The sequence below is a fragment of the Anolis sagrei genome, chromosome 11, assembly GCF_037176765.1.
Source record: "Anolis sagrei isolate rAnoSag1 chromosome 11, rAnoSag1.mat, whole genome shotgun sequence".
NCBI classification, from domain to species: Eukaryota; Metazoa; Chordata; class Lepidosauria; order Squamata; family Dactyloidae; genus Anolis; species Anolis sagrei.
This window is the reverse complement of record NC_090031.1, coordinates 7,308,065-7,332,412: the sequence shown is the minus strand read 5'-3', so window position 1 is coordinate 7,332,412 and position 24,348 is coordinate 7,308,065. Positions and strand designations below refer to the sequence as shown.

General features: G+C 46.2%; 1 protein-coding gene across 3 annotated transcripts in view; it reads right to left on the bottom strand.

Moving 5' to 3' along the window:
- The window catches only part of MVB12B (multivesicular body subunit 12B), a 95,427-nt gene that overhangs the window by 52,403 nt on the left and 18,676 nt on the right, over positions 1–24,348 (bottom strand). For all 3 annotated transcript variants that reach the window (XR_010910330.1, XM_060757404.2, XM_060757402.2), the window contains exons 4-7: positions 23,488–23,584; positions 18,374–18,503; positions 17,490–17,612; positions 11,508–11,605 (exon numbers count right to left, since the gene is read on the bottom strand). Coding sequence is in view for 2 of the 3 variants with exons in the window: in XM_060757404.2 (XP_060613387.1) it covers positions 11,508–11,605; positions 17,490–17,612; positions 18,374–18,503; positions 23,488–23,584 (448 nt within the window). In the remaining variant the exon portion in view is untranslated. The remainder of the gene's footprint in view (positions 1–11,507; positions 11,606–17,489; positions 17,613–18,373; positions 18,504–23,487; positions 23,585–24,348) is intronic.

Sequence of the window (24,348 nt, the reverse complement as noted above, 5' to 3'; positions counted from 1 at the left end):
AGAGGCCCAGAGGAGGATAGAAGTGGCCTAGAGAGAGTTGTTTAGGAATCTCCTGGCAGTTCCTATAAGACTGGAGAAAGCGATATCAATCCTCATGAGAACCTGCCAGAAGTGCAGGTTGAGAGAAATGTGGGAGATGAATGTTTGTCTAGGTCAAGGCACTTGAACTACGAAGACAGAGCATGCAACAAAGACAGACTCGCTTTTCTCAGAGGCTTAGAGATAAGGAGAGGAAAAGCAGGTGTGTGAGAAATGATGTTATGGGAGAGACTAAAGCCTTTTAAAGTGGTTTAAAGCTGGTACAATCCTTTGTGAGAGCAACATTGTTGAACAGCTCTTGGTTTTTGGTCCTATGTTCTTGGAATTCATGTATTCAAGTTTCTAAGTTTGTTCTTGTTACTAATTCATGTGTGGCATAGGTTGCCCATCTTGGATTTATGCTACGGATATTTTTGTGGATTGATTCTGGAGACTGTATTTGAAAGGATTTTGGACTCTCTGCGATCTTGGAAATAACCTTTTGAACTTTGATTCTCTCTTTTGGATTTACTTTATTTATATACTCTTTAAATATATTTTGACTTACTGGATTATTTGGAAAGAGTGTGGTTTGTGGTGAAAAGGTGTTTCCAGGCTCTACTTCTTGAAAACCCTTGTGTCCATCCGATTGTGAAGAGAAGAGAACATCTTGCGATTCAAGTAGCTTTTGTTCCTCGCCAAAATGATTTTTGGAAGCCAGACTCGACTGCGTCCCATCGGGACCATTAACATATTTTGCCCTGAAAACAAGCTGCTTATTAACTTCACCTCAAAAGCTGCCAAGGTATTAAAACGCACATCCGTTTAGCAGCCGAAACTTTTGATGGAAGATCTGCACGCCGCAACGTGGCAGCTTTGCGAAGAGAATGCCATCCAGTGCCCAGTGGCAGATACAGGGAACTCCCATGGAAATCGACGGGGCACAAAGAACGATGATTAAGCAGATTTCAAGCTAATTACGAAAAGTATAATGTGCTTTTCCCTAGTACTCCAAGTTGAGTTTAAATAAGGGCTGGCATTCAGTTTGGGACTCGCTGCTTCGTAAACGGCCTTGAGTGAAGTGAACACAACAGTCTGTATTCACCTAGAGCAGTGAACAGGGAAAACCAGCTGATCCCTAATCCACCTAAAACACAGACATGTGCTTTTCACCTCAAGAACAGACAAGCATCACGAGCTCTGAGGATTATCTGGGAAGGAATCCCACGGGAGCATTGCAGCACACCCAAATACCTGGGAGTCACCCTGGACCGTGCTCTGACCTACAAGAAGCACTGCCTGAACATCAAGCAAAAAGTAGGTGCTAGAAACAATATCATATGAAAGTTTACTGGCACAACCTGCGGATCACAACCAGACACAGTGAAGACATCTGCCCTTGCACTCTGCTACTCTGCTTCTGAGTATGCATGCCCAGTGTGGAACACATCTCACCACACTAAAACAGTGGATATGGCTCTTAATGAGACATGCCGCATTATCACAGGGTGTCTGCGCCCTACACCACTGGAGAAATTACACTGCTTAGCCGGTATTGCACCACCTGACATCCACCGGGAAGTAGCAGCCAATTGTGAAAGGACCAAGGCAGAGACATCTCCAGCTCATCCCTTGTTTGGGTATCAGCCAGCACGTCAATGACTTAAATCAAGAAATAGTTTTCTTAGATCTACAGAGACACTCGCTGGAACACCCCAGCAAGCGAGAGTCCAAAAGTGGCAGGCTCAAACCCAGAGCCTCAATCAATGGCTGATACCAAATGAGAGACTCCCCCCTGGGCATACAGAAGACTGGGCAACTTGGAAGGTGCTGAGCAGACTGCGCTCTGGCACCACGAGATGCAGAGCCAACTTTCAGAAATCGGGCCACAAAGTGGAATCCATGACATGCGAGTGTGGAGAAGAGAAAACCACTGACCACCGGCTGCAATGCAACCTGAGCCCTGCCACATGCACAATGGAGGACCTTCTTGCGGCAACACCAGAGGCACTCCAAGTGGCCAGAAACTGGTCAAAGGACATTTAATCAACTACCAAGCTTGCAAACTCTGTGCCTTTTGTATGTTTGTTTGTTCTGTCAAAAATGTAATACAACTATTCGGTTGCCTGACACGATAAATAAATAACCTAGAGCAGTGGTTCTCAAATGGTGCTCCGAGGAACCCTTGGGGGAAATAGACCTTGACATTTTGAGTGGGATTTATAGTTCACCTACAATCAAAGAGCATTCGGAAACCCACCAACAATAGAATTGAACCAAACTTCCCACACAGAACTCCCATAACCAACAGAAAATACTGTGTTTTCTGATGGTCTTTGGAGACCTCTATGACACCCCCTTGCGACCCACCCAGGGGTCCTGATCCCCAAGTTGATAAACACTGGTCTATTAACTTACCAGCAAAACTGATTTATTGATCTAGATTGTACCATTCCCTTCTCCTCTCCGGCAGAAACAGGACCCCATAAATGCCACCTTTGTTTACATAATGCACCTTGCGCCAGCTCCCAAATGTTTGTGCCTAGGTAAAAATGCATCCCGCCTTTCGAGACCCACATCTTGCCACGGGGTCCCCTCTTCTCCGATCCATGCTGGAGCTTATTGTTTCTTAAGTGACGGGAGGTTTAATCAAGAAAGCGGGCCATTCATCAATCCCAACAAGGCTGCCCGCCCGGGGCTGACAGCCCCCACATGGCTTGATACAGTGCAAAAACCCGGCCACCTGTCAGCCGCCAACCTTTTTCCCCCCGTCAGGATATACAAACGCGGGTGCCGGATCAATCCTCCAGACCTCCCTGTCCCGTGATTATGTCCTCTGTTATGTACGACAGCCGTCCCCGTTATTGGTGGGGACAGACGGGGAGAGACAAGCCGAGCCCGGGACGGTTTATGCGCCGTCGTAAAAATTTATGCACCCTTAAAGTGACTTATTCCCCCTTCTGTTTGACTTCCATTATTATAAATAATCCCCCTCCTTCCACTTCGTTCGGGAACCTGCTACACGCCCGTGCTTTATTATCGCTCGTCCCCGGGTAAAAATGTTTGCCCTCTGCTATGTTCGCTCTGGTTTTTTCCCCGTTTTCCGTCGTCGCCTGGATGAGACAAACCACTGAGAGGCAAGAAGCCACACGGATTTGAACAAATTCTAAGACCACAATGGTGGGGAACACAATATAGGAACCTAATAGAGTCCACTACTGATGTTCCTTCCATTCCTCCCACCATTTTGCCACAATTGGAGGGGGGTACCATGTGTCCACATGGCCGCACATGACCCTGAGGCTCTTTCTGAGTTCTGGTACAACTGAGTGGCAGGCAGCATGTATTTATTGATATAGTCACATGTAGCTGCAGAGGCTATGGCTTGTAGTGTGTGCCCATATGGCCACATGTGCCCCTCGAGGCTGTTTGCATTGCCTTCATGCCTCTGGAACACATTGTGCTGCAACTGAGTGGGGGGCAGGAAGGAAGGAAGGAAGGAAGGAAGGAAGGAAGGAAGGAAGGAAGGAAGGAAGGAAGGAGAAAAGGAGGGAAGGATGGAGGGGAGGGAGGGAGGAGAAAAGGATGGAGGGAAGGAAAAAGGGAGGGAAGAAAGGAGGGAAGGAGGAAGGGAGGGAGGAGAAAAGGAGGGAAGGAAGGATGACTAGAGAACTGGAGAAGAAGTGAGATAAAAATAAAGGGATGAGTGGGCTGAAAGAAGGAAGCCTGGGAAGAAGACAGGAAATAAAAGGTTTGGATAGAAGGAAGGAAGGGAGGGAGGGAGGGAGGGAGGGAGGGAAGGAAGGAGGGACGGAGGGATGGAAGGAGGAGGGAAGGAAAGAAGGAGGGAGGGAGGAAGAAAGGAAGGTAGGCAGAAAAGAAGGAGGGAGGAAGGGAGGGAGGAAAGGAAGGAGGGAGGGAGGAAAGGAAGGAAGGAAGGAAGGAAGGAAGGAGGGATGGAAGGATGGAAGGAGGAAAAAAGGGAGGAAGAAAATAAGGAAGAAAAGAAGGAGGGAGGGAGCGAGGGAAGGAAGGAAGGAGGGAAGAAAGGGAGGATGAAAGGAAAACCGAAAGGAAGCAGGGAGGAAGGAAAGTAGGGAGGGAAGGAAGGAAGGAAGGAAGGAGAAAGGGAGGGAGGGAGAGAAGGAAGGAAGACAGGATGGAAGGAAGGAATAAAGGAAGGAAGGAGAAAGGGAGTGAATGAGGGAGGAGGGAGGAAAGGAAATAGGGAAGAAAGGCAGAAAAGAAGGGAGGGAGGAAAGGAGGAAGGAGGGATGGAAGGAGGAAAAATGGAAGGGAGGGAGGGAAGGAAGGGAGGGAGGAAGAAAATAAGGAAGGAGGGAGGGAGGGAGGGAGGGAGGGAGGGAAGGAAGGAAGGAAGGAAGGAAGGAAGGAAGGAAGGAAGGAAGGGAGGATGGAAGGAAAACAGAAAGGAAGCAGGGAGGAAGGAAAGGAGGAAGGGAAGGAGGGAGGGAAGGAAGGAAGGAGAAAGGGAGGGAGGGAGAGAAGGAAGGGAGGATGGAAGGAAGGAGAAAGGGATGGAATGAAGAAAGGAGGAAGGGATGGAAGGAAATAAGGAAGAAAGGAGAGAGCGAGGGAAGGGGAAAGGAGGGAAGGAAGGACATACATCTGGGAGAAAGGTGGGATAAAAGTCAAGGGATGGAAAGAAGGAAGCTTAAAATAAATAAAGGGATGGGTGGATGGAAAGCAGGAAATGTGGGAAGAAGGCAGGAAATAAATAAAGGATGGATGGATGGACAGGTGGATAGACAGGTGAATGGACATCTTAGAGGAAGATGGGGTAAAAATAAAGGGATGGGAGGATGGAAAGAAGGCAGGACATGGATAACAGGATGACAAAACCGGTGGGTATCGTGGTTTGTAGTCTTTTAAACCCAGGTCCATCCCTAGAGCCATAATTTGGAATAATTTGGACACTGTCTTCATGCTCTACTTTTGCATTTCCCCAAGACTAGTTGGATCATCCGTCTGAGTTGGTGAAGGGTTCAAATACGGGTTGGGTCCTGTATTTGTGGCTTCAAGGGGAAGAGGAAATAATAAAACACACCCGACAAAAACGCGTGACTTCCGCTTTCCTTCTCCCCTTGGGAACCTCACCGGGCAATATTTCCGCTCATTTCCAACTCCATTAGGCCGCCGGAGTAACGAGGAAAAACGAAAACTGACATGAATTATGCCACGGTGATATCCCATCTATTTAGAAGCCTACCGCGGCAGCACTGAGCCAAAAGATTACTGTTTGAATGGCCCTTTCATTAAGGTACATGAGTTAATGCCATGTTCGTCGGTTATAAGTGTCACTCACCATTAATATATTTTAGTTTTTTAATAATATATATACAAGGAAAGGAGCCGGGAAACAGCCGAGGGCCTTTTCGGAGAGGCAGGGGCTGCACTGCGTTATCAATTCACGGCTTGTTTCATTTGTTTGCTTTTGAGAAGTCCCAGCTGTTCTTAGCAAGACCAAAAGGAAAAGAATAAATACGCTTCCAATCCATCAATTCCAATACGATGTTTCAATGGAGCTACTAAGCAAATTAGGATGGCGATGGCAAGTTTGCCTAGCATCTAATATTAACTGATACACTACTCCTGTCTAAGGAGGTTCCACTAGTTTCTCAACCTCCCTAATGCCGTGCTAGCTGGGCAGAAGCTGGGGCTAACAGTGGGAGCTCACCCCTTTCAGCTCAGCATTTTAACCCAGTGTGCCACTGGAATAGTCTATTACAGTGGTTCTCAACCTTCCTAATGCCGTGACCCCTTAATACAGTTCCTCATGTTGTGGTGACCCCAAACCATGACATTATTTTCGTTGCTACTACATAACTCTAATTCCGCTACTGTTATGAATCATGATGTAAATATCTGATATGCAGGATCTATCTTCATTCACTGGACCAAATTTGGCACATATACCCGATACACCCAAATTTGAATACTGGTGGGGTTGGGGAAAATAGACCTTTATATTTGGGAGTTGTAGTTGCTGGGATTTATAGTTCACTTCCAATCATAGAGCATTCTGAACCCCATCAATGATAGAATTGAAGCAAATTTGGCACACAGAACTTCCATGACCAACAGAAAATACTTGAAGGGTTTGGTGGGCATTGACCTTGAGTTTGAGAGTTCTAGTTCAACCATATCCAGAGAGTACTGGATGTCGTTGGTCCATATCCATCAAACAATGATGGATATGGACCAAACTTTGCACAACCACTCAATATGCACAAATGTGAAAACTGGTGGAGTTTGGAAGAAATAGAGCTTGACATTTGGGAGTTGTAGTTGCTGGGATTTATAGTTCGCCTACAATCAAAGAGCATTCTGAACCCCACGAACGACAGAATTCCCACACAGAACCCCCGTGACCAACAGAAAATACTGGGTTTGGTGGGCATTAATTTTGAATTTTGGAGTTGTAGTTCACCTACATCCAGTGGACTCAAATAATGAAGGATATGGACCAAACTTGGCACGAATATTCAATGTGCCCAAATGTGAACACTGGTGGAGTTTTGGAGGAAAGCATCTTGACATTTGGGAGTTGTAGTTGCTGGGATTTATAGTTCACCTACAATCAAAGAGCATTCTGAATTCCACCAACAATAGGATTCCCACACAAAACCCCTATGACCAACAGAAAATACTGGGTTTGGTGGGCATTGACCTTAAGTTTGGGAGATGTAGTTCACCTATATCCAGAGAGGAGCAGGGATTTTGGTGGGAGGATTCACTGTCTGTTTCTAAAAGGAAGAGAAGGGCAGCCGGAGAGATCTTCAGTCTTCTCTGCCAAAGGGTTTCGTGACCTCTCTGAAACCCCCTTGTGACCCCCTCAGGGGTCCCGATTCCCTGGTGGAGAAACACTGCAGTAGACTGTTAGGAATTGTGGGAACTGAAGTCCAAAACACCCAGAGGGCCAAAGTTTGCCCATGCCTGAGATAAAGTAGATTATATTGCAAGCATTCATTATTATTAAGGCGCCCCCAGTGGCGCAGTGGGTTAAAGCGCTGAGCTTGTTGACTGAAAGGTCGCAGGTTCAATTCCGGGGAGCGACATGAGCTTCCCTTGTCAGCCCCAGCTTTTGCCAACCTAGCAGTTTGAAAACATGCAAATGTGAGTAGATCAATAGGTACTGCTCTGGCGGGAAGGTAAGGGCGCTCCATGCAGTCATGCCAGCATGACCTTGGAGGTGTCTATGGATAATGCCGCTTAGAAATGGAGATGAGCACCAACCCCCAGAGTCGGACACGACTTAATGTCAGGGGAAAACCTTTACTGTTCATTATTATTATTTTGAAAATAAACAAATGGATTTACATTGTGGGGGACGGGACGGGACACCAGTTTATCTCTCTCCTTCCAAGTGTTGCTGCTGCAGTTCCCGTTGCAGATATAACCGCCAAGGGGTAAGGCGTATTTATTTGCAGATGAGTGTTTTTGTTTCCTGCTTCCTTCCGTTGTGGCTCTCTTTCGATACAACTCCATCCATTCCCTCTGGGGTTTCCCAGCATTTGTGCAGCTGTTTCCTTTTCTCCCAAGCTCAAAAACAGCAAGAGAGAGGGGTGCGAAATAATGGAGGGGATTTTCCAATGAGCGTTTGAACGGAGTCAGATAATTGGGCTTTAAATGGCAGTATAATTAAAGAGAAATCTGGTTTTGTTAGTGTGCATGCAATTAATATACAGAAATATGTAATGTTTCCCAACTAACCTTTCTGAGCACCGTTCACCTTGAGAGGGCAAAACAGGAAGAGGAAAAGACCCTCCACATTCAGATGTAGTCTACCTGTAGTTCTCAAACTCTAGGCAAATGCCACAAGGGACATTTGTGGATCAAATCCATCGCCACATTTCATAAAATCATAGATAATAGTAAAAGATAAAGGTAAAAGTTTTCCCCTGATATTAAGTCCAGTCATGTCCAACTCCGGAGGTTGATGCTTATCTCCATTTCTAAGCCGAAGAGCCAGCGTTGTCCCTAGACGCCTCCAAGTTCATGTGACCGGCATGACTGCATGGAGCGCCATTACCTTCCCACCAGAGTGGTACCTATTGATCTACTCACATTTGCATGTTTTCGAACTGCTAAGTTGGCAGAAGCTGGGGATGACAGCGGGAGCTCATGCCACTCCCCAGATTCGAACCAGCGACCTTTTGGTCAACATGTTTAGCAGCTCAGTGGTTATCTCTGAGTTTGATCTTTTGCACAATTGAGACTCATGCGCCAACTGCGACCGTACCTCGTGAAAGCGGATCTGGCCAGGGTGGTCCATGCCTTAGTCACCTCCAGATTGGACTACTGTAATGCGCTCCACATGGGGCTGCCCTTGAAAACGGCCCAGAAATTCCAACTGGTCCAACGGGCGGCGGCCAGGTTGCTAACTGGGGCTCCTTACAGAGAAAGGTGAACCCTCCTGTTTAAGGAGCTCCATTAGCTGCCGTTCATTTTCCGGTCCCAATTCAAGGTGCAGGTGCTTACCTACAAAGCCCTAAACGGTTTGGGACCTGCCTACCTGCGTGACCACATTTCCATATACGAACCCACACGATCTCTCCGATTATCTGGAGAGGCCCTGCTCACGATCCCACCTGCGTTGCAAGTGCGATTGGTGGGGACGAGGGACAGGGCCTTCTCCGTGGTTGCCCCCTGACTCTGGAACTCTCTCCCCAAGGATATCAGACAAGCCCCAACATTATTTATTTATTTATTATTTATTTATTATTTATTACTTGCACTTGTTAACCGCCGCTCTCAGCCCTAGGGCGACTCGTGGCGGTGTACAAAACATAGAGAGAACAACAATTTACAATGATTCAAGACCACAACACAACATCTTACTAATACAAACATCTAATTAAACTAAAAATCCGCTTCGTCTTATTTTGGGGTCATAATCAATCTCATGGTCATAGTCCATTCCGGTCGTCATTCCGATAACATAGCACTCAGTTGAAGGCCTTCTCGAAGAGCCATGTTTTCAGGCCCTTACGGAAGGCCATAAGGGAGGGCGCCTGTCTAATTTCAGCAGGGAGGGAGTTCCATAGCCGGGGGGCCACCACCGAGAAGGCCCGCTCTCTTGTCCCCGCCAGGCGTGCCTGTGAGGCAGGCGGGACCGAGAGAAGGGCCTCCCCAGATGATCTCAAGGTCCTCGTGGGCTCGTAGGCCGAGATGCGGTCTGCAAGGTATTTTGGGCCGGAACCGTTTAGGGCTTTGTAGGATAGCACCAGCACCCTAAATTGGGCCCGGTAGCAAATCGGCAGCCAGTGGAGCTGGGACAGCAAGGGCGTTGTATGCTCCCTGCGTCCCGCTCCAGTTAACAACATGGCTGCCGCGCGCTGGACTAGCTGGAGCTTCCGGGCCATCTTCAAGGGCAGCCCCACGTAGAGAGCGTTGCAGTAGTCGAGGCGGGATGTGACCAAAGCGTGTACCACCGTGGCCAAGTCAGACTTCCCAAGATACGGGCGCAGCTGGCGCATGAGCCTAAGCTGTGCAAATGCTCCCCTGGTCACCGCTGAAACCTGGGGCTCCAGGCTCAGCGATGAATCCAGGGTCACACCCAAGCTGCGAACCTGCGCCTTCAAGGGGAGTGCGACCCCGTCCAGCACAGGCTGTAACCCTATACCCTGCTCGGCCTTGCGACTGACCAGGAGTACCTCTGTCTTGTCTGGATTTAATTTGGCAGTCTTTAGGAAGAGCTTGAAGACATGGTTGTTCCAGTGTGACTTCCCAGAATAGGAAACTCCTAGCATCATGTCGCAAATGCACTTTACTAGAGATTTAAGATTGTCTGCAAACTGCACCTATCTCCAAAAACCTATCCATCTCACCTGTCATGTTCAGCATTTTAAAATTTTAATCATTACATTTGGCCGGGCCTTAGTTTTAAACGTGTCATGGTGTTATTGTCTAATGTTTATTGCTATTGTTTTAATGTTTATTGCTTGTTTTTTGAGTTTTATTTATTGTTTCCGAGGATGGTTGTCTTCCTCATGCTGTTGTTTTATTGATGTGTTGGGCCTTGGCCTCTTGTAAGCCGCACCGAGTCCTTCGGGAGATGTTAGCGGGGTATAAATAAAGGATTATTATTATTATTCTAGATAATAGAGATCAAGCTTTATGACAGTCCAAAGACCCAATGCAGTAAAAGGTGCACAACTGCCAACAGATTCATAAACTGATAAGACCACTTAAATGCAGGATGACGTTCAAGGCAAGTTGCATAAGAGCAAGGGTAAAATAAACTGTAAATAGATACAAGGCAAGTTTCAACCTGAAGGGCTTCATGGGCATTGACCTTGAGTTTGGGAGTTGTAGTTCACCAACATCCAGAGAGCACTTTGGACTCAAACAAAGGTGGATCTGGGGCAAACTTGGCACAAATATTCCATATGCCCAAATATGCACAGAAATGGGGTTTGGGGAAAATAGACCTTGACCTTTGGGAGTTGTAGTTGCTGGGACTGATAGTTCACCTACAATCAAAGAGCATTCTGAACTCCACCAATGATGGAATTGAACCAATTTTGGGACACAGAACTCCCATGATCAACAGAAAACACTAGGAGGGTTTCATGGGCATTGACCTTCAGTTTGGGAGTTGTAGTTCACCAACATCCAGAGAGCACTTTGGACTCAAACAATGATGGATCTGGACCAAACTTGGCACAAATATTCCATATGCCCAAATATGCACACAAATGAGTTTGGGGAAAATAGACCTTGACCTTTGGGAGTTGTAGTTGCTGGGACTGATAGTTCACCTACAATCAAAGAGCATTCTGAACCCCACCAATGATGGAATTGAACCAAACTTGGGACACAGAACTCCCATGATCATCAGAAAACACTAGAAGGGTTTCATGGGCATTGACCTTCAGTTTGGGAGTTGTAGTTCACCAACATCCAGAGAGCACTTTGGACTCAAACAAAGGTGGATCTGGGGCAAACTTGGCACAAATATTCCATATGCCCAAATATGCACACAAATGGGGTTTGGGGAAAATAGACCTTGACCTTTGGGAGTTGTAGTTGCTGGGACTGATAGTTCACCTACAATCAAAGAGCATTCTGAACCCCACCAATGATGGAATTGAACCATTCTTGGGACACAGAACTCCCATGATCAACAGAAAACACTAGAAGGGTTTCATGGGCATTGACCTTCAGTTTGGGAGATGTAGTTCACCAACATCCAGAGAGCACTTTGGACTCAAACAATGATGGATCTGGACCAAACTTGGCACAAATATTCCATATGCCCAAATATGCACACAAATGAGTTTGGGGAAAATAGACCTTGACCTTTGGGAGTTGTAGTTCACCTACAATCAAAGAGCATTTGGGTTGGATCTATCTTGTCACGGTTCCCAAAGCACACTCAGCCCAAGTGAGAGTCACCTGTATGGCTTTGGATTTAGGCTCTTATGTAACACGTAACTACAATAATGATATGATTTACAACTTACCTGATATGGCATACAAGTTGGAGTGCTGGTACTCAAAGTCCGGCCGCGTGCCTTGCCCCTTCCCTCGAAAACTGGCAGGGAGCGTCAGAGATATGTGCCTAGAAAGGAAAAAAAACACAAGATATTATTGACTTATGGCAGTGTTTCTCAACCTGGGATCACAAAAGGGTGTCAGAGGGGTCTGCCAACCTTTTGCTTGTGAAACTCGGTGGTTGCTGTCACAGGACGTCCAACACTTTGTTGGTCATGCAAGTCGTCTCACCTCAACATCTTTAAACATACTCGCCGAATGACACACAGTACTCACATCGGCACAATCACCATAAACAGCTTGCATTCTCTGGTGAATCTCCTTTGGGGTGACACCTTCTGCTGTCAAGAATTCAACGACTGCATGTTGCTTAAGTCACATAGACCGACTGTATGCGCAGGGTTCCATACTTCGCACTTTAACAACACAACCATTCAATGCTAAGACTTCCTGCCAAAATTGAACTGTAGAGGAGAGTCTACTGAACAAGCCAGTACCTGCCGCATATGGTGCTTAAGTTGCATTGACCGACCTTCTGCACAGGGTTTTATACTTTGCACTTTAACAACACAACTGTGCAATGCTAAAGCTTCCTGCCAAAATGGAACTGTAGAGGAGAGTCTACTGAACAAGCCAGTAACTTCTGCATACAGTGCTTAAGTTGCATTGACTGACCGTCTTCACAGGGTTTTATACTTCGTACTTTAACAACACAACTGTTCAATGCTACAGCTTCCCGCCAAAATGGAACTGTAGAGAAGAGTCTACTGAACAAGCCAGTACATGCCGCATACGGTGCTTAAGTTGCATTGACCGACCGTCTACACAGGGTTCCATACTTTGCACTTTAACAACACAACCGTTCAATGCTAAGGCTTCCCGCCAGAATGGAACTGTAGAGGAGAGTCTACTGAACAAGCCAGTACCTTCCGCATACTTGGCAGCAGAAGGTGTCACCCCAAAGGAGATTAATCAGAGAATGCAAGCTGTTTATGGTGATTGTGTTGATGTGAGTACTGTGCGTTGTTGGGCAAGTAAGTTTAAAGATGTTGAGGTGACACCTTCTGCTGTCAAGAATTCAATGACTGCATGTTGTTTAAGTCACATTGACCGACTGTCTGCGCAGGGTTCCATACTTCACACTTTAACAACACAACCATTCGATGCTAAGGCTTCCCACCAAAATGGAACTGTAGAGGAGAGTCTACCGAACAAGCCAGTACCTGCCACATACGGTGATTAAGTCACATTGACTGACCGTTTGTGCAGAGTTCCATACTTCGCACTTTAACAACACAAGGGTTCAATGTTAAGGCTTCCTGCTAAAATGGAACTGTAGAGGAGAGTCTACTGAACAAGCCAGTACCTGCCGCATACATTGCTTAAGTTGCATTGACCGACCATCTGCACAGGGTTCCATACTTCACAGTTTAACAACACAATGTTCAATGCTAAGCCTTCCCACCAAAATGGAACTGTAGAGAAGAGTCTACTGAACAAGCCAGTAACTTCCGCATACGGTGCTTAAGTCACCATGACCGACCGTCTGCACAGGGTTCCATACTTCACACTTTAACAACACAACCGTTCAATGCGAAGGCTTCCTGCCAAAATGGAACTGTAGAGGAGAGTCTACTGAACAAGCCAGTACCTGCCGCATACCAGTACTGCCATCTGTTGAGGAGTTACGGAGGTGGAGGCATTACTTTTCATTCCACCCTCGTATGCGTAAAGTGTATGTGAAACCTCAATTCCTTTCATGTTCGGACTTGGGTCCCATCTCCAAGATGTCTCATCCAAAGTCCAATGAAGGCCTTTCCGATAAGGGAGTCTCCACTTGCTTTCCCTCCCAGAAATAGAGACAAAGAAAAACCCAACTTATTAAAACCCCCAAGTTCCGAAATACTATTGTTATGTGCGAGCAGCTTGGCGGCATATGGCATATCAATTACTGGTTTCAATTCCAACAAAAAGAGGGGAGGAGGCGGAAAAAAAGAGAGCGCCGAACAGCACGCAAGACGCACGAACAATCAGCAAACGACGGCTGTGTCGAGGCAAACAGCGGCCGCCCGAGTTCGGAATACAATTAATCATCATTCCCAGCCCCGGGAAGCCGCGGTGACATGCAAGCCGCATTTGAATATTTAATTAGGGTGAAGTTCTTCATCAAATTATCGCAAAATGTAGCGGTTGCAGGAAGAGAAGGGAGAGCAGCCCGGGCTCGGTGCAACACGCCCAAATCTCAGTCAAGCCACGGCTTGGAAAATAGCATCCTCCTGGAAATGGAGACAATACATACACAGAGGTAATGGCTTCCCATCATTTTCCATCTCTGGCATCTGGAGGGTGTGCTCAACTCTGGCCACAGGGAAGTGCTGTCGCTCCATCTTCCACGCTGAGGAGCTTTGTTGTCTGTAGACACCCTCCCAACACCCTCCCTTTTATTACCTCTCCACTTAAAGCAGTACCTATTTATCTACTCACATTGCTGTTTTCGAACTGCTAGGTAAGCAGAAGCTGGGGCTGACAGTGAGAGCTCACCCCGACCCGGGTTTGAACTGTCAACCTTTCGATCAGCAAGATTTTCAGCAATTGGCAGTTTAACCCACTGTGCTAAGACCAGCCCTCGAATGGCCATCAGTCGGGAGGACTTTGATTTATCTACTCATATTGCTGTTTTCGAACTGCTAGGCAAGCAGAAGCTAGGGCTGACAGCGGGAGATCACCACAACCCAGGTTTGAACTGTCAACCTTTCGACTGGCAAGATTTTCAGCAATTGGCAGTTTAACCCGCTGTGCTAAGACCAGCCCTTGAATGGCCATCAGTTGGGTGGATTTTGATTTATCTACTCACATTGCTGTTTCCGAACTGCTAGGTAAGCAGAAGCTGGGGCTGATGGCGGGAGTTCACCCCGACCCAGGTTTGAACTGTCAACCTTTCGATCAGCAAGATTTTCAGCAATTGGCAGTTTAACCCGCTGTGCTAAGCCCGGCCCTTGGATGACCATCAGTCGGGAGGACTTTGATTTATCTACTCACATTGCTGTTTTCGAACTTCTACGTAAGTGGAAGCTGGGGCTGATGGTGGGAGCTCACCCCAACCCAGGTTTGAACTGTCAACCTTTCGATCTGCAAGTGGCGGTTTAACCCGCTGTGCTAAGCCCGGTCTTTGAATGGCCATCAGTCGGGAGGACTTGGATTTATCTACTCACATTGCTGTTTTCGAACTGCAAGGTAAGCAGAAGCTGGGGCTAATGGCGGAAGCTCACCCCAACCAAAGTTTGAACTGTCAACCTTTTGATCGGCAAGATTTTCTGTAACTGGTGGTTTAACCCACTGTGCTAAGTCTGGCCCTCGAATGGCCATCAGACTTTGATTTATCTACTCACATTGCTGTTTTCAAATTGCTAGGTAAGCTGAAGCTGGGGCTGATGGTGGGAGCTCACCCGACCCGGGTTTGAACTGTCAACTTTTCGATCGGCAAGATTTTCTGCAACTGGCGGGTTAACCAGCTGTGCTAAGCCCGGCCCTTGAATGACCATCAGTCGGAGGGGGGGGTGACTTTGATTTTGTATTCCTCCATGGATTCTGGTCCCAAGCGTTTGAGATCAGAGACAATTAACCTGTAATTCCAGTGCAATTTTCTTTACCCCTTCCCCAAATTTAAGCAGTCCTTTCTCTTCCCAATTCCCATGTGGAAGAAGAGGACCTGGCAGGACCAAGAAAGAAGGCAGGAACAGAAAGAGGAATTCTTTTGATAATGCTTGCTGTAGTTTCCAGCATCTCTGGAGTCACAATTAGAGCAAATTAATTCACATTGTGTTTTGACACACTTGCCGAGTGCCTGGACGCTGGCATGACGGCTGCGGGGAGAGGAAAGCAGAAAAATCAGAGTCCCAATTTGCATGCTTAGTGTGCCAGCAGAGCGGCATTCGCCCACTACTATGCAGAGTTGCTACCAAAAAATATTAAAAGTAATTACTAGGATTTCGGGAGAATTTCTAATGCCAAGATATAGAGAGAAGAGGGAGGTAGGAGGGAGAAAAGGTTGTGTCAAGAGCCGGTATTGTGATGCTGCAGCCAATAAAGCCAATACAATACTAGGCTGTATAAGAGCCAATGCTGTTATGGAGGAATATGAAATCAAAGTCCCCCCAACTGATGGCCATTTGAGGGCTGGGCTTAGCACAGCGGGTTAAACCACCAGTTGCAGAAAATCTTGCCGATCAAAAGGTTGACAGTTCAAACCTGGGTTGCGGTGATAATGAGTTGTTTAGCCTTGAAGATAATACTGAACTAACAAGTAGACAGGATCGTTTACAATTAAGAGTTCGCAGAAGCACGCGCCTTGCCAGCAAGCGTGAAGCCAAAGGTCAACGCAATACTTTCATGTCAGGGAAACTTATTTAATGATGTAGATGACACGCATTTCCTGTCAGTCCAATGTTGCTCTTTCCCTGTTAACTTCTGTGGAATTACCTTGGCTTTTGCAGACGCTTATGGCTTTTTTGAGACTTGGATTTTGATCCTGATTTTATCTGTCTACCATGGACTCTCGTTTGACCATTGCTAATGGATTATGCTTCATGTTATTTGCCTTTGGATCTTGGGAACTGTATCAAGAGATAATGCTGTGATGTTGCAGTCGATAAAGCCAATACAATACTAGGCTGTATCAAGTGCCAATGCGGTGATGCAGCCGATAAAATCAATACAATACTAGGCTGTATCATGAGCCAATGCTATGATGATGCAGCCAACAAAGCCAATACAATATTAGGCTGTACTAAGAGACAATGCTGTGATGCTGCAGCCGATAAACCCAATACAATACTAGGCTGTATCAAGAGCCAATACTGTGATGCTGCAGCAGATAAAATCAATATAATACTAGGCTGTATCAAGAGCTAATGCTGTGATGCTGCAGCAGATAAACCCAATATAATACTAGGCTTTATCAAGAGCCAATGCTGTGATGTTGCAGCCGATAAAGTCAATACAATACTAGGCTGTACCAAGAGCCAATGCTGTGATGATGCAGCCGATAAAGCCAATACAATACTAGGCAATACTAAGAGACAATGCTGTGATGCTGCCATCAGCATAGCCAATACAATATTAGGCTGTAGCAAGAGCCAATGCTGTGATGATGCAGCCGATAAAGCCAATACAATATTAGGCTATACTAAGAGAGAATGCTGTGATGCTGCAACCAATAAAGACAATACAATACTAGGCTGTATCATGAGCCAATGCTGTGATGATGCAGCCAACAAAGCCAATACAATATTAGGCTGTATCAAGAGCCAATGCTGTGATGCTGCAACTGATAAAGACAATACAATATTAGGCTGTATCAAGAGCTAATGCTGTGATGCTGCAGCCGATAAAGTCAATACAATACTAGGCTATACTAAGAGACAATGCTGTGATGCTGCAGTCAACATAGCCAATACAATAGTAGGCTGTATCCAGAGCCAATGCTATGATGTACCAAGAGCCAATGCTGTGATGCTGCAGTCGATAAAGCCAATACAATACTAGGCTGTACCAAGAGCCAATGCTGTGATGTTGCAGCCAATAAATACAGTACGAGGTTGTATCATGAGCCAATGCTGTGATGATGCAGCCAACAAAGCCAATACAATATTAGGCTGTACTAAGAGACAATGCTGTGATGCTGCAGCTGATAAAGCCAATAAAATACTAGGCCATACTAAGAGACAATGCTGTGATGCTGCAGTCAACATAGCCAATACAATACTGGGCTGTATCAAGAGCCAATGCTGTGATGCTGCAATACTAGGTTGTACCAAGCCTTTGGTGACAACACTGTGGTCGAACCAAGATGGCAACCCTCACATGGGTGTCTCCGTGAATTCAACCGGCCCCATTCCTTGGAAAGGACTAAATCATTACAGTCAAAGCAGAATTTGCACAGAGAGCCTCACCTGGGAAGGTTGGCAGCTGGCGTGGTGGCCGGAGCTTGTGGCGAAGGCGTTGTCGGTTGAGATGTTTCGTGGTTCCGGGGGACTTTGCCCATTCGATACCAGATGCCCATACTGTTGAGTTCCCTTTGGGGTTGAAAGAAAACGAACCGCCAAAGCATTAGCTTTCGGTGCAATTGGTAATAAAAAAATAATAATACATGCACCAACCTACACTACTATAGAATTAATGCCATTTGGCACCTCTTTGACTCAGTCCCCTGGCACAAATTATCAAAATGCCCAAATGTGAACACTGGTGGAGCTTGGGGAAAACAGACCTTGACATTTGGGAGTTGTAGTTGTTGGGATTTATAGTTCACCTAAAATCAAAGAGCATTCTAAATGCCACCAACGATAGAATTGGGGCAAACTTCCCACACAGAATCCCCATGACAGACAGAAAATTACAACAGAGAGGAAACAAACAAGGACATCTAATCACCTCTCAACAAAAGTTTGCTCCAGGCACTGTCATGCCATTATATGCTAATCAAGGTGGTCATTTGAAACATTCACACCTAGCTCCAGCAGACAAGAGTCCTTTGTCCCACCATGGTCATTCCACAGATATATAAACCCTTTTTCCTAGTTCCAACAGACCTCACTACCTCTGAGGATGCTTGCCACAGATGCAGGCGAAACATCAGGAGAGAATGCCTCTAGACCATGGCCATATAGCCCGAAAAAACCTACAACAACCCAGAAAATACTGTGTTTTCTGATGGTCTTTGGAGACCCCTCTGACGCCCCTGGGACCACCTTGACTGGCTTGTGCCAGAGTCTTTGCAGTTCGATTTTTACATCCTTATTATTATTATTATTATTATTATTATTATTATTATTACCCGATGAAAGTATACTGCGGAGGAGCTTGCTTGCCCCGGCCCAGGATTCGGATATCGCAAATGGCCGCCTCCGTGGAATCCCGCGGGATGAACTTGATGCAGAGCCTCTTCTTCCGGAAAGCGGTTTCTTCTGCAAAGTGAGTGAGTGCAGGATTCAGATATTTTATGTTTATTTACAGTATTTATATTCTGCCCTTCTCTCCCCACAGGGAACTCAGGGTGGATCACAATGCACATATACATGGCAAACATTCAATGCCATAGACACACAACATATATAGACCTTGTGAAGGCGGATCTGGCCAGGGTGGTCCATGCCTTAGTCACCTCCTGATTGGACTACTGTAATGCACTCTATGTGGGGCTGCCCTTGAAAACGGGCCGGAAATTTCAATTGGTTCAATGGGTGGCAGCCAGGTTGTTAACTGGTGCTCCTTACAGGGAGCGGTCAACCCTTCTGTTTAAGGAGCTCCACTGGCTGCCGTTCATTTTCCGGTCCCAATTCAAGGTGTAGGTTCTTACCTACAAAGTCCTGAACGGTTTGGGACCCGCCTACCTGAGTGACAGCATCTCTGTGTACGAACACACACGATCTCTTTGATCATCTGGAGAGACCCTGCTCGCGCACCCACCTCCATCGCAGGCGCGATTGGTGGGGACGAAGGAGAGGGCCTTCTCAGTGGTGGCCCCCCGACTCTGGAACTCGCTTCCCAAGGACATCCAGAATGCCCCAACTCTGGCAATATTTAGGAGGAGCCTGAAAATGTGGTTGTTCCAATGTGCCTTTCCAGAATAAACGAAACTCTCAGCAATATGTCCTCAAAGTGCACTTTATTATTGATTTAGGATTGATTTGCACGCCCGATCCCCTCCGAAAATTTCTATCTCCTACCTTGCTCATGCCCAGCATTATTTTTTAATTTTAATTTTACATTTGGCCCAGCCATAGGTTTTTAAATGCTTGTTGTGTGACTGTATTGCTTATTTTTATTTTTGCTTATGAGATATATTTTAATTGTTTTGTATTGTTTGTTTGCTATTGCTTTATTATTGTTGTATTGTGGGCTCGGCCTCATGTAAACAGCACCAAGTCCCTTGGGGAGATGGTAGCGGGGTATAAATAAAGTTTTATAATTATAATTATTATTATTATTATTATTATAGACAGACACACAGAGGCTATTTAACTTTCTAGTTCCATGAGGGTATGATCTCATTCTGGCCACCGGGGGAGCTATTGCTTCACCGTCACTTATGATACCAATGGAGTACTTCCTCATTCTTTTTCATCCTGATGGAGATTTTTTATGGTGTTACAAATTAGTTAAATTAAATTAAGCCCTAAACGGTTTGGGCCCTACTATCGCATCTCCTTCCATGAACCGGTGCGAACTCTAAGATCTTCCGGGGAGGCCCTCCTTTCACTCCAACCATTGTCACGAGTATGGTTGGTGGGGATGAGAGAGAGGGCCTTCTCGGTGGTGGCCCCCCGCCTCTGGAATGCCCTTCCAAAGGAAATAAGACAGGCCCCATCCCTCCCCTGCTTTTGTAAGAGTTTAAAGACCTGGTGGTTTCAACAAGCCTTTGAGAATGACCAGTTCTAGTCCAGCCCAAACATTGTTGAATATGGCCTTGCACTCTTTATCTATTACCCTGGTCATCCTTCTAATAGGCCCTGGAAATGAGCAGCCACAGACCCGTACCTGTTATTGCCATTAGCCTGTTATAGCACTGTACTTAATTCCCGGCCCCCTCATATTTTGAGTTTGCACTAGCCTTGGCCCGGCTTTTTAATTGCTATGAACAGGTAGGATTACTTTTAATATACATGTGTTATTGTGATAATTTTATGCTTATGTTGTTTTGTTAATTTTATGTCATGCTGTTTACTTTGTATGTTTCAGTGATGTTACCTGGGAACCACCCTGAGTCCCCCTCGGGGAGATAGAGTGGTATATAAATACATTTTTTAATTATTATTTATTTTTTATTAAATTAGCCTCCCCGTATAAGCGGTACCTGAATTTCCTACTTGACAGATGCAACTGTCTTTTGGGCTGCAAAGGTCGACAGCAAGCTAGACAAATTGTCGGGAGCTTACTCCGACCCGGGCTGGTTTCAAACTCATAGTCAATGGTGATTTTAATGCAGCTGACTCCCAACCAACCCCCACGTGACTTATTGTTGTGGTTCAGCGTGATTCTGGGCCTGAGATGTTCTCTGATGATGAGGATGATGGGATTCAGATTCCTGGCTCTTTTTCTGTGCCACAGATTCCTGGGCCTGTTCCTATGTCTTTTTCTGAGGTTCCAACAGACAGTGCAGATAGTGCAGCTGGGAAGTCAACAGTTTTTTTGTGTCTTGGTGTATGTGTATTGTTTATTGCATGTTGTTTAATGTTGCTTTAATTGTTTTTAATTTGCTTTAGGTTTTGTATTGTTATGTTGTGTTTTGAGGCCTTGGCCTTTGTAAGCCACATCGAGTCCTTCGGGAGATGCTAGCGGGGTACAAATAAAGATAATAATAATAATAATAATAATAATAATAATAATAATATCACACAATATTGACTCGCTCGTCAAATGCCAATTTCCACAGCCAAGTTTTCACCTGTTTCCTGAATGTCAAGATAGAGGGGGCAGTTCTGATCTCCAGTGGGAGAGAGTTCCAGAGCCGAGGGGCCACCACCGAGAAGGCCCTGTCCCTCGTCCCCACCAGACGCGCTTGTGAGGCCGGTGGGACCGAGAGCAGGGCCCCTCCAGACGATCTTAACAATCTAGATGGTTCATAGGGAAGAATACGTTCGGACAGGTAACTTGGGCCGGAGTCGTTTAGGGCTTTATAGGTTAACACCAGCACTTTGAATTGTGCTCGGAAGCTAATTGGCAGCCAGTGGAGCTGGTGCAACAGAGGAGTAGTATGCTCCCTGTACCCCGCTCATGTTAGTATTCTGGCTGCCGTTCGTTGGACTAGTTGGAACTTCCGGGCAGTCTTCAGAGGCAACCCCACGTAGAGAGTGTTGCAGTAATCTAAACGGGATGTAACCAAAGCGGTTCTCAGAAGAAAGGAATGCCAATGAACTAGACAATGAACAGGTGGAAAGGCCTTTGCCTTCCCACGGTGATAGTGATAGTGCAGAAAGTCTTGATAGTGACTTGACCCAGCAAGCACGCCTTGATTTGTGTGTCAGGAGGAGTTCACGCCTAGCCAGCAGAAGAGAAGGCAGCTCGGGGAAAGGTCATCGCAATGCTTTCATGTTGGTGAGAGCATAATGTTTTCATGTTAGCAAAAAGTATTTAGGCTTCTAGTTAACGAAAGGAAAGTGTCAGTTCAACGTGGCTTGTTAGCCTGAACGCTTCATGGAATAACCTTGGCTTTAAAACAGCACGCTTTGGGCTTCCTGCATCGTGATTCTTGGGGCTTATGTTTCACTGTTTTTATCATGGACTGTTTTGACCTTTGCTTGAAGGATTATGTCTTTTGTTTTTACCTGACGACCTTTGGAACTGTGTACTGCATTTAACCTCTGTCTTTGGAACTTTGCATTGCTTATTTTATATTTGGATTTTTCCTCAATCAACTACAAATTCTACAGCTCTTGTGTGGTGGTGTTTGGGAGCAAGGCGAAGCTTACTCTGAGTTGCAACACTTATACCAAAACCCACTCTTCTTGTTAGGAAAGGAACAATCTTGCACGCACATTGAAATGTGCCTCATAGGAAACCTGCTACAAAACAGGAGCTTTTTTGTTGAGTTCCAGGGCCAGAGAAGCAGATGGCGGAAACAGAAGAACGGCCTGCCTCAGGGGAGCGTGCTTGCTCCATCCATGTTCAACATCTACACAACTGACCAGCCACTGCCAGAAGGGACAGAGCGCTTCATCTATGCTGATGATCGTGCCATTACCGCTCAAGCAAGGAGCTTTGAGATGGTAGAACAGAAGCTTTCTGAAGCACTAGGTGCTCTTACTGCTTATTACAGGGAAAACCAGCTGATCCCTAATCCAGCTAAAACACAGACATGTGCCTTTCATCTCAAGAACAGAGAAACATCCTGAGCTCTGAAGATCACCTGGGAAGGAATCCCACTGGAGCATTGCAGCACACCCAAATACCTGGGAGTCACTCTGGACCGTGCTCTCACCTACAAGAAGCATTGCCTGAACATCAAGCAAAAAGTGGGCGCTAGAAACAATATCATACGAAAGCTGACTGGCACAACCTGGGGATCACAACCAGATACAGTGAAGACATCTGCCCTTGCGCTGTGCTACTCTGCTGCTGAGTATGCATGCCCAGTGTGGAACACATCTCACCACACTAAAACAGTGGATGTGGCTCTTATTGAGACATGCCGCATTATCACGGGGTGTCTGCGCCCTTCACCACTGGAGAAATTACACTGTCTAGCCGGTATCGCACCACCTGACATCCGCCAGGAAGTGGCAGCCAATAGTGAAAGGACCAAGGCAGAGACATCTCCAGTTCATCCCGTTTGGGTATCAGCCAGCACGTCAATGACTTAAATCCAGACATAGTTTTCTAAGATCTACAGAGCCACTCGCTGGAACACCCCAGCAAGCGAGAGTCCAAAAGTGGCAGGCTCAAACCCAGAACCTCAACCAATGGCTGATACCAAATGAGAAACTCCCTCCTGGGCACACAGAGGACTGGACGACTTGGAAGGCGCTGAACAGACTGCGCTCTGGCACCACGAGATGCAGAGCCAATCTTAAGAAATGGGGCCAAAAGTGGAATCCACAACATGAGAGTGTGGAGAAGAAGAGCAAACCACTGACCACCTACTGCAATGCGACCTGAGCCCTGCCACATGCACCATGGAGGACCTTCTTGCGGCAACATCAGAGGCACTCCAAGTGGCCAGATACTGGTCAAAGGACATTTAATCAACTACCAAACTCACACATTGTGTATTTTCTCTGTATGTTTGCTTTGTTCTGTTAGAAACGTAATATAGTTGACTGGCTGCCCTGACACGAGAAATAAAAAATTGAAATGTTTCTCTTGTCTCCATGTTTCTGTGTTACCTCACTTCCTTGCACTTTTATGAGTTTTATATCTCCGGGAAAAACATATCAAGTCAACTCAACTTACGTGTATCCATAGTCTCCTGGATGGGAATGAAGCCAACTGGCAAGGTGTCTTTGATATCTATGAGCTTCATGTCAACCAAGACGTTCCCCAAATGGCTCTGTTGAGAAGAGAGAAAGCCAATGCCTCCCAGTTAAGCGGAAATGACAACCAACAAGACAAAGCTGATATTTCCCATCTCTTGGAAGAGATTTGTTGTCATGTGCCTTTAAGACAATTCTGACTTATGGAGACTCCCAAAGCAAACCAAATATCGGGATTTCTGAATTTGTTTGGAGGGGATTTGCCGCTGCCGTCCTCTGAGGCTGAGAGAGTGCAGCTTGTCTGATGCCGCCCCAAAGACTCCAAGTCTTGGCAGCTGCAATTCCCACGAAAAACAATGAGACTTTTTTTTGCAGGAAAGGACATGCTCTGCTTTGCATGCTAACCGGAGGGGAAAAAACTGCAAAGAGACCCTGTTTTACATAAAACAGTGACAGAGGAGCGAGGGAATGCATTCGTTTTTGGGAAGACACATCCGGCACAAGGCCGTGTCCAGGCATATGCAAGGAATTTGGCTAATTAGCTCGGCATGTTCTTGTTCCTGGCTCCCAAAAATCAGGGAAAAGTTCCCCAAAGAGAGCAAAGAGTCGCGTCGACATGCCAGTTGGAACATGAAACTGTAGTTGGGATCCAGCAAATGCCTTTCCGTTCTAATTAAGGGCCAGAGAGAGAAAACACACAACACACACACAAAAGAAACAACGGAAACCAATGTAAATGTCCATATGGAAGAATATTTGGCATCTATGTATGAGGTTGAATGAAAAGCAATGCCTCCAGCTTCGTAACTCCTCAACAGATGGCAGTACTGGTATGTGGCAG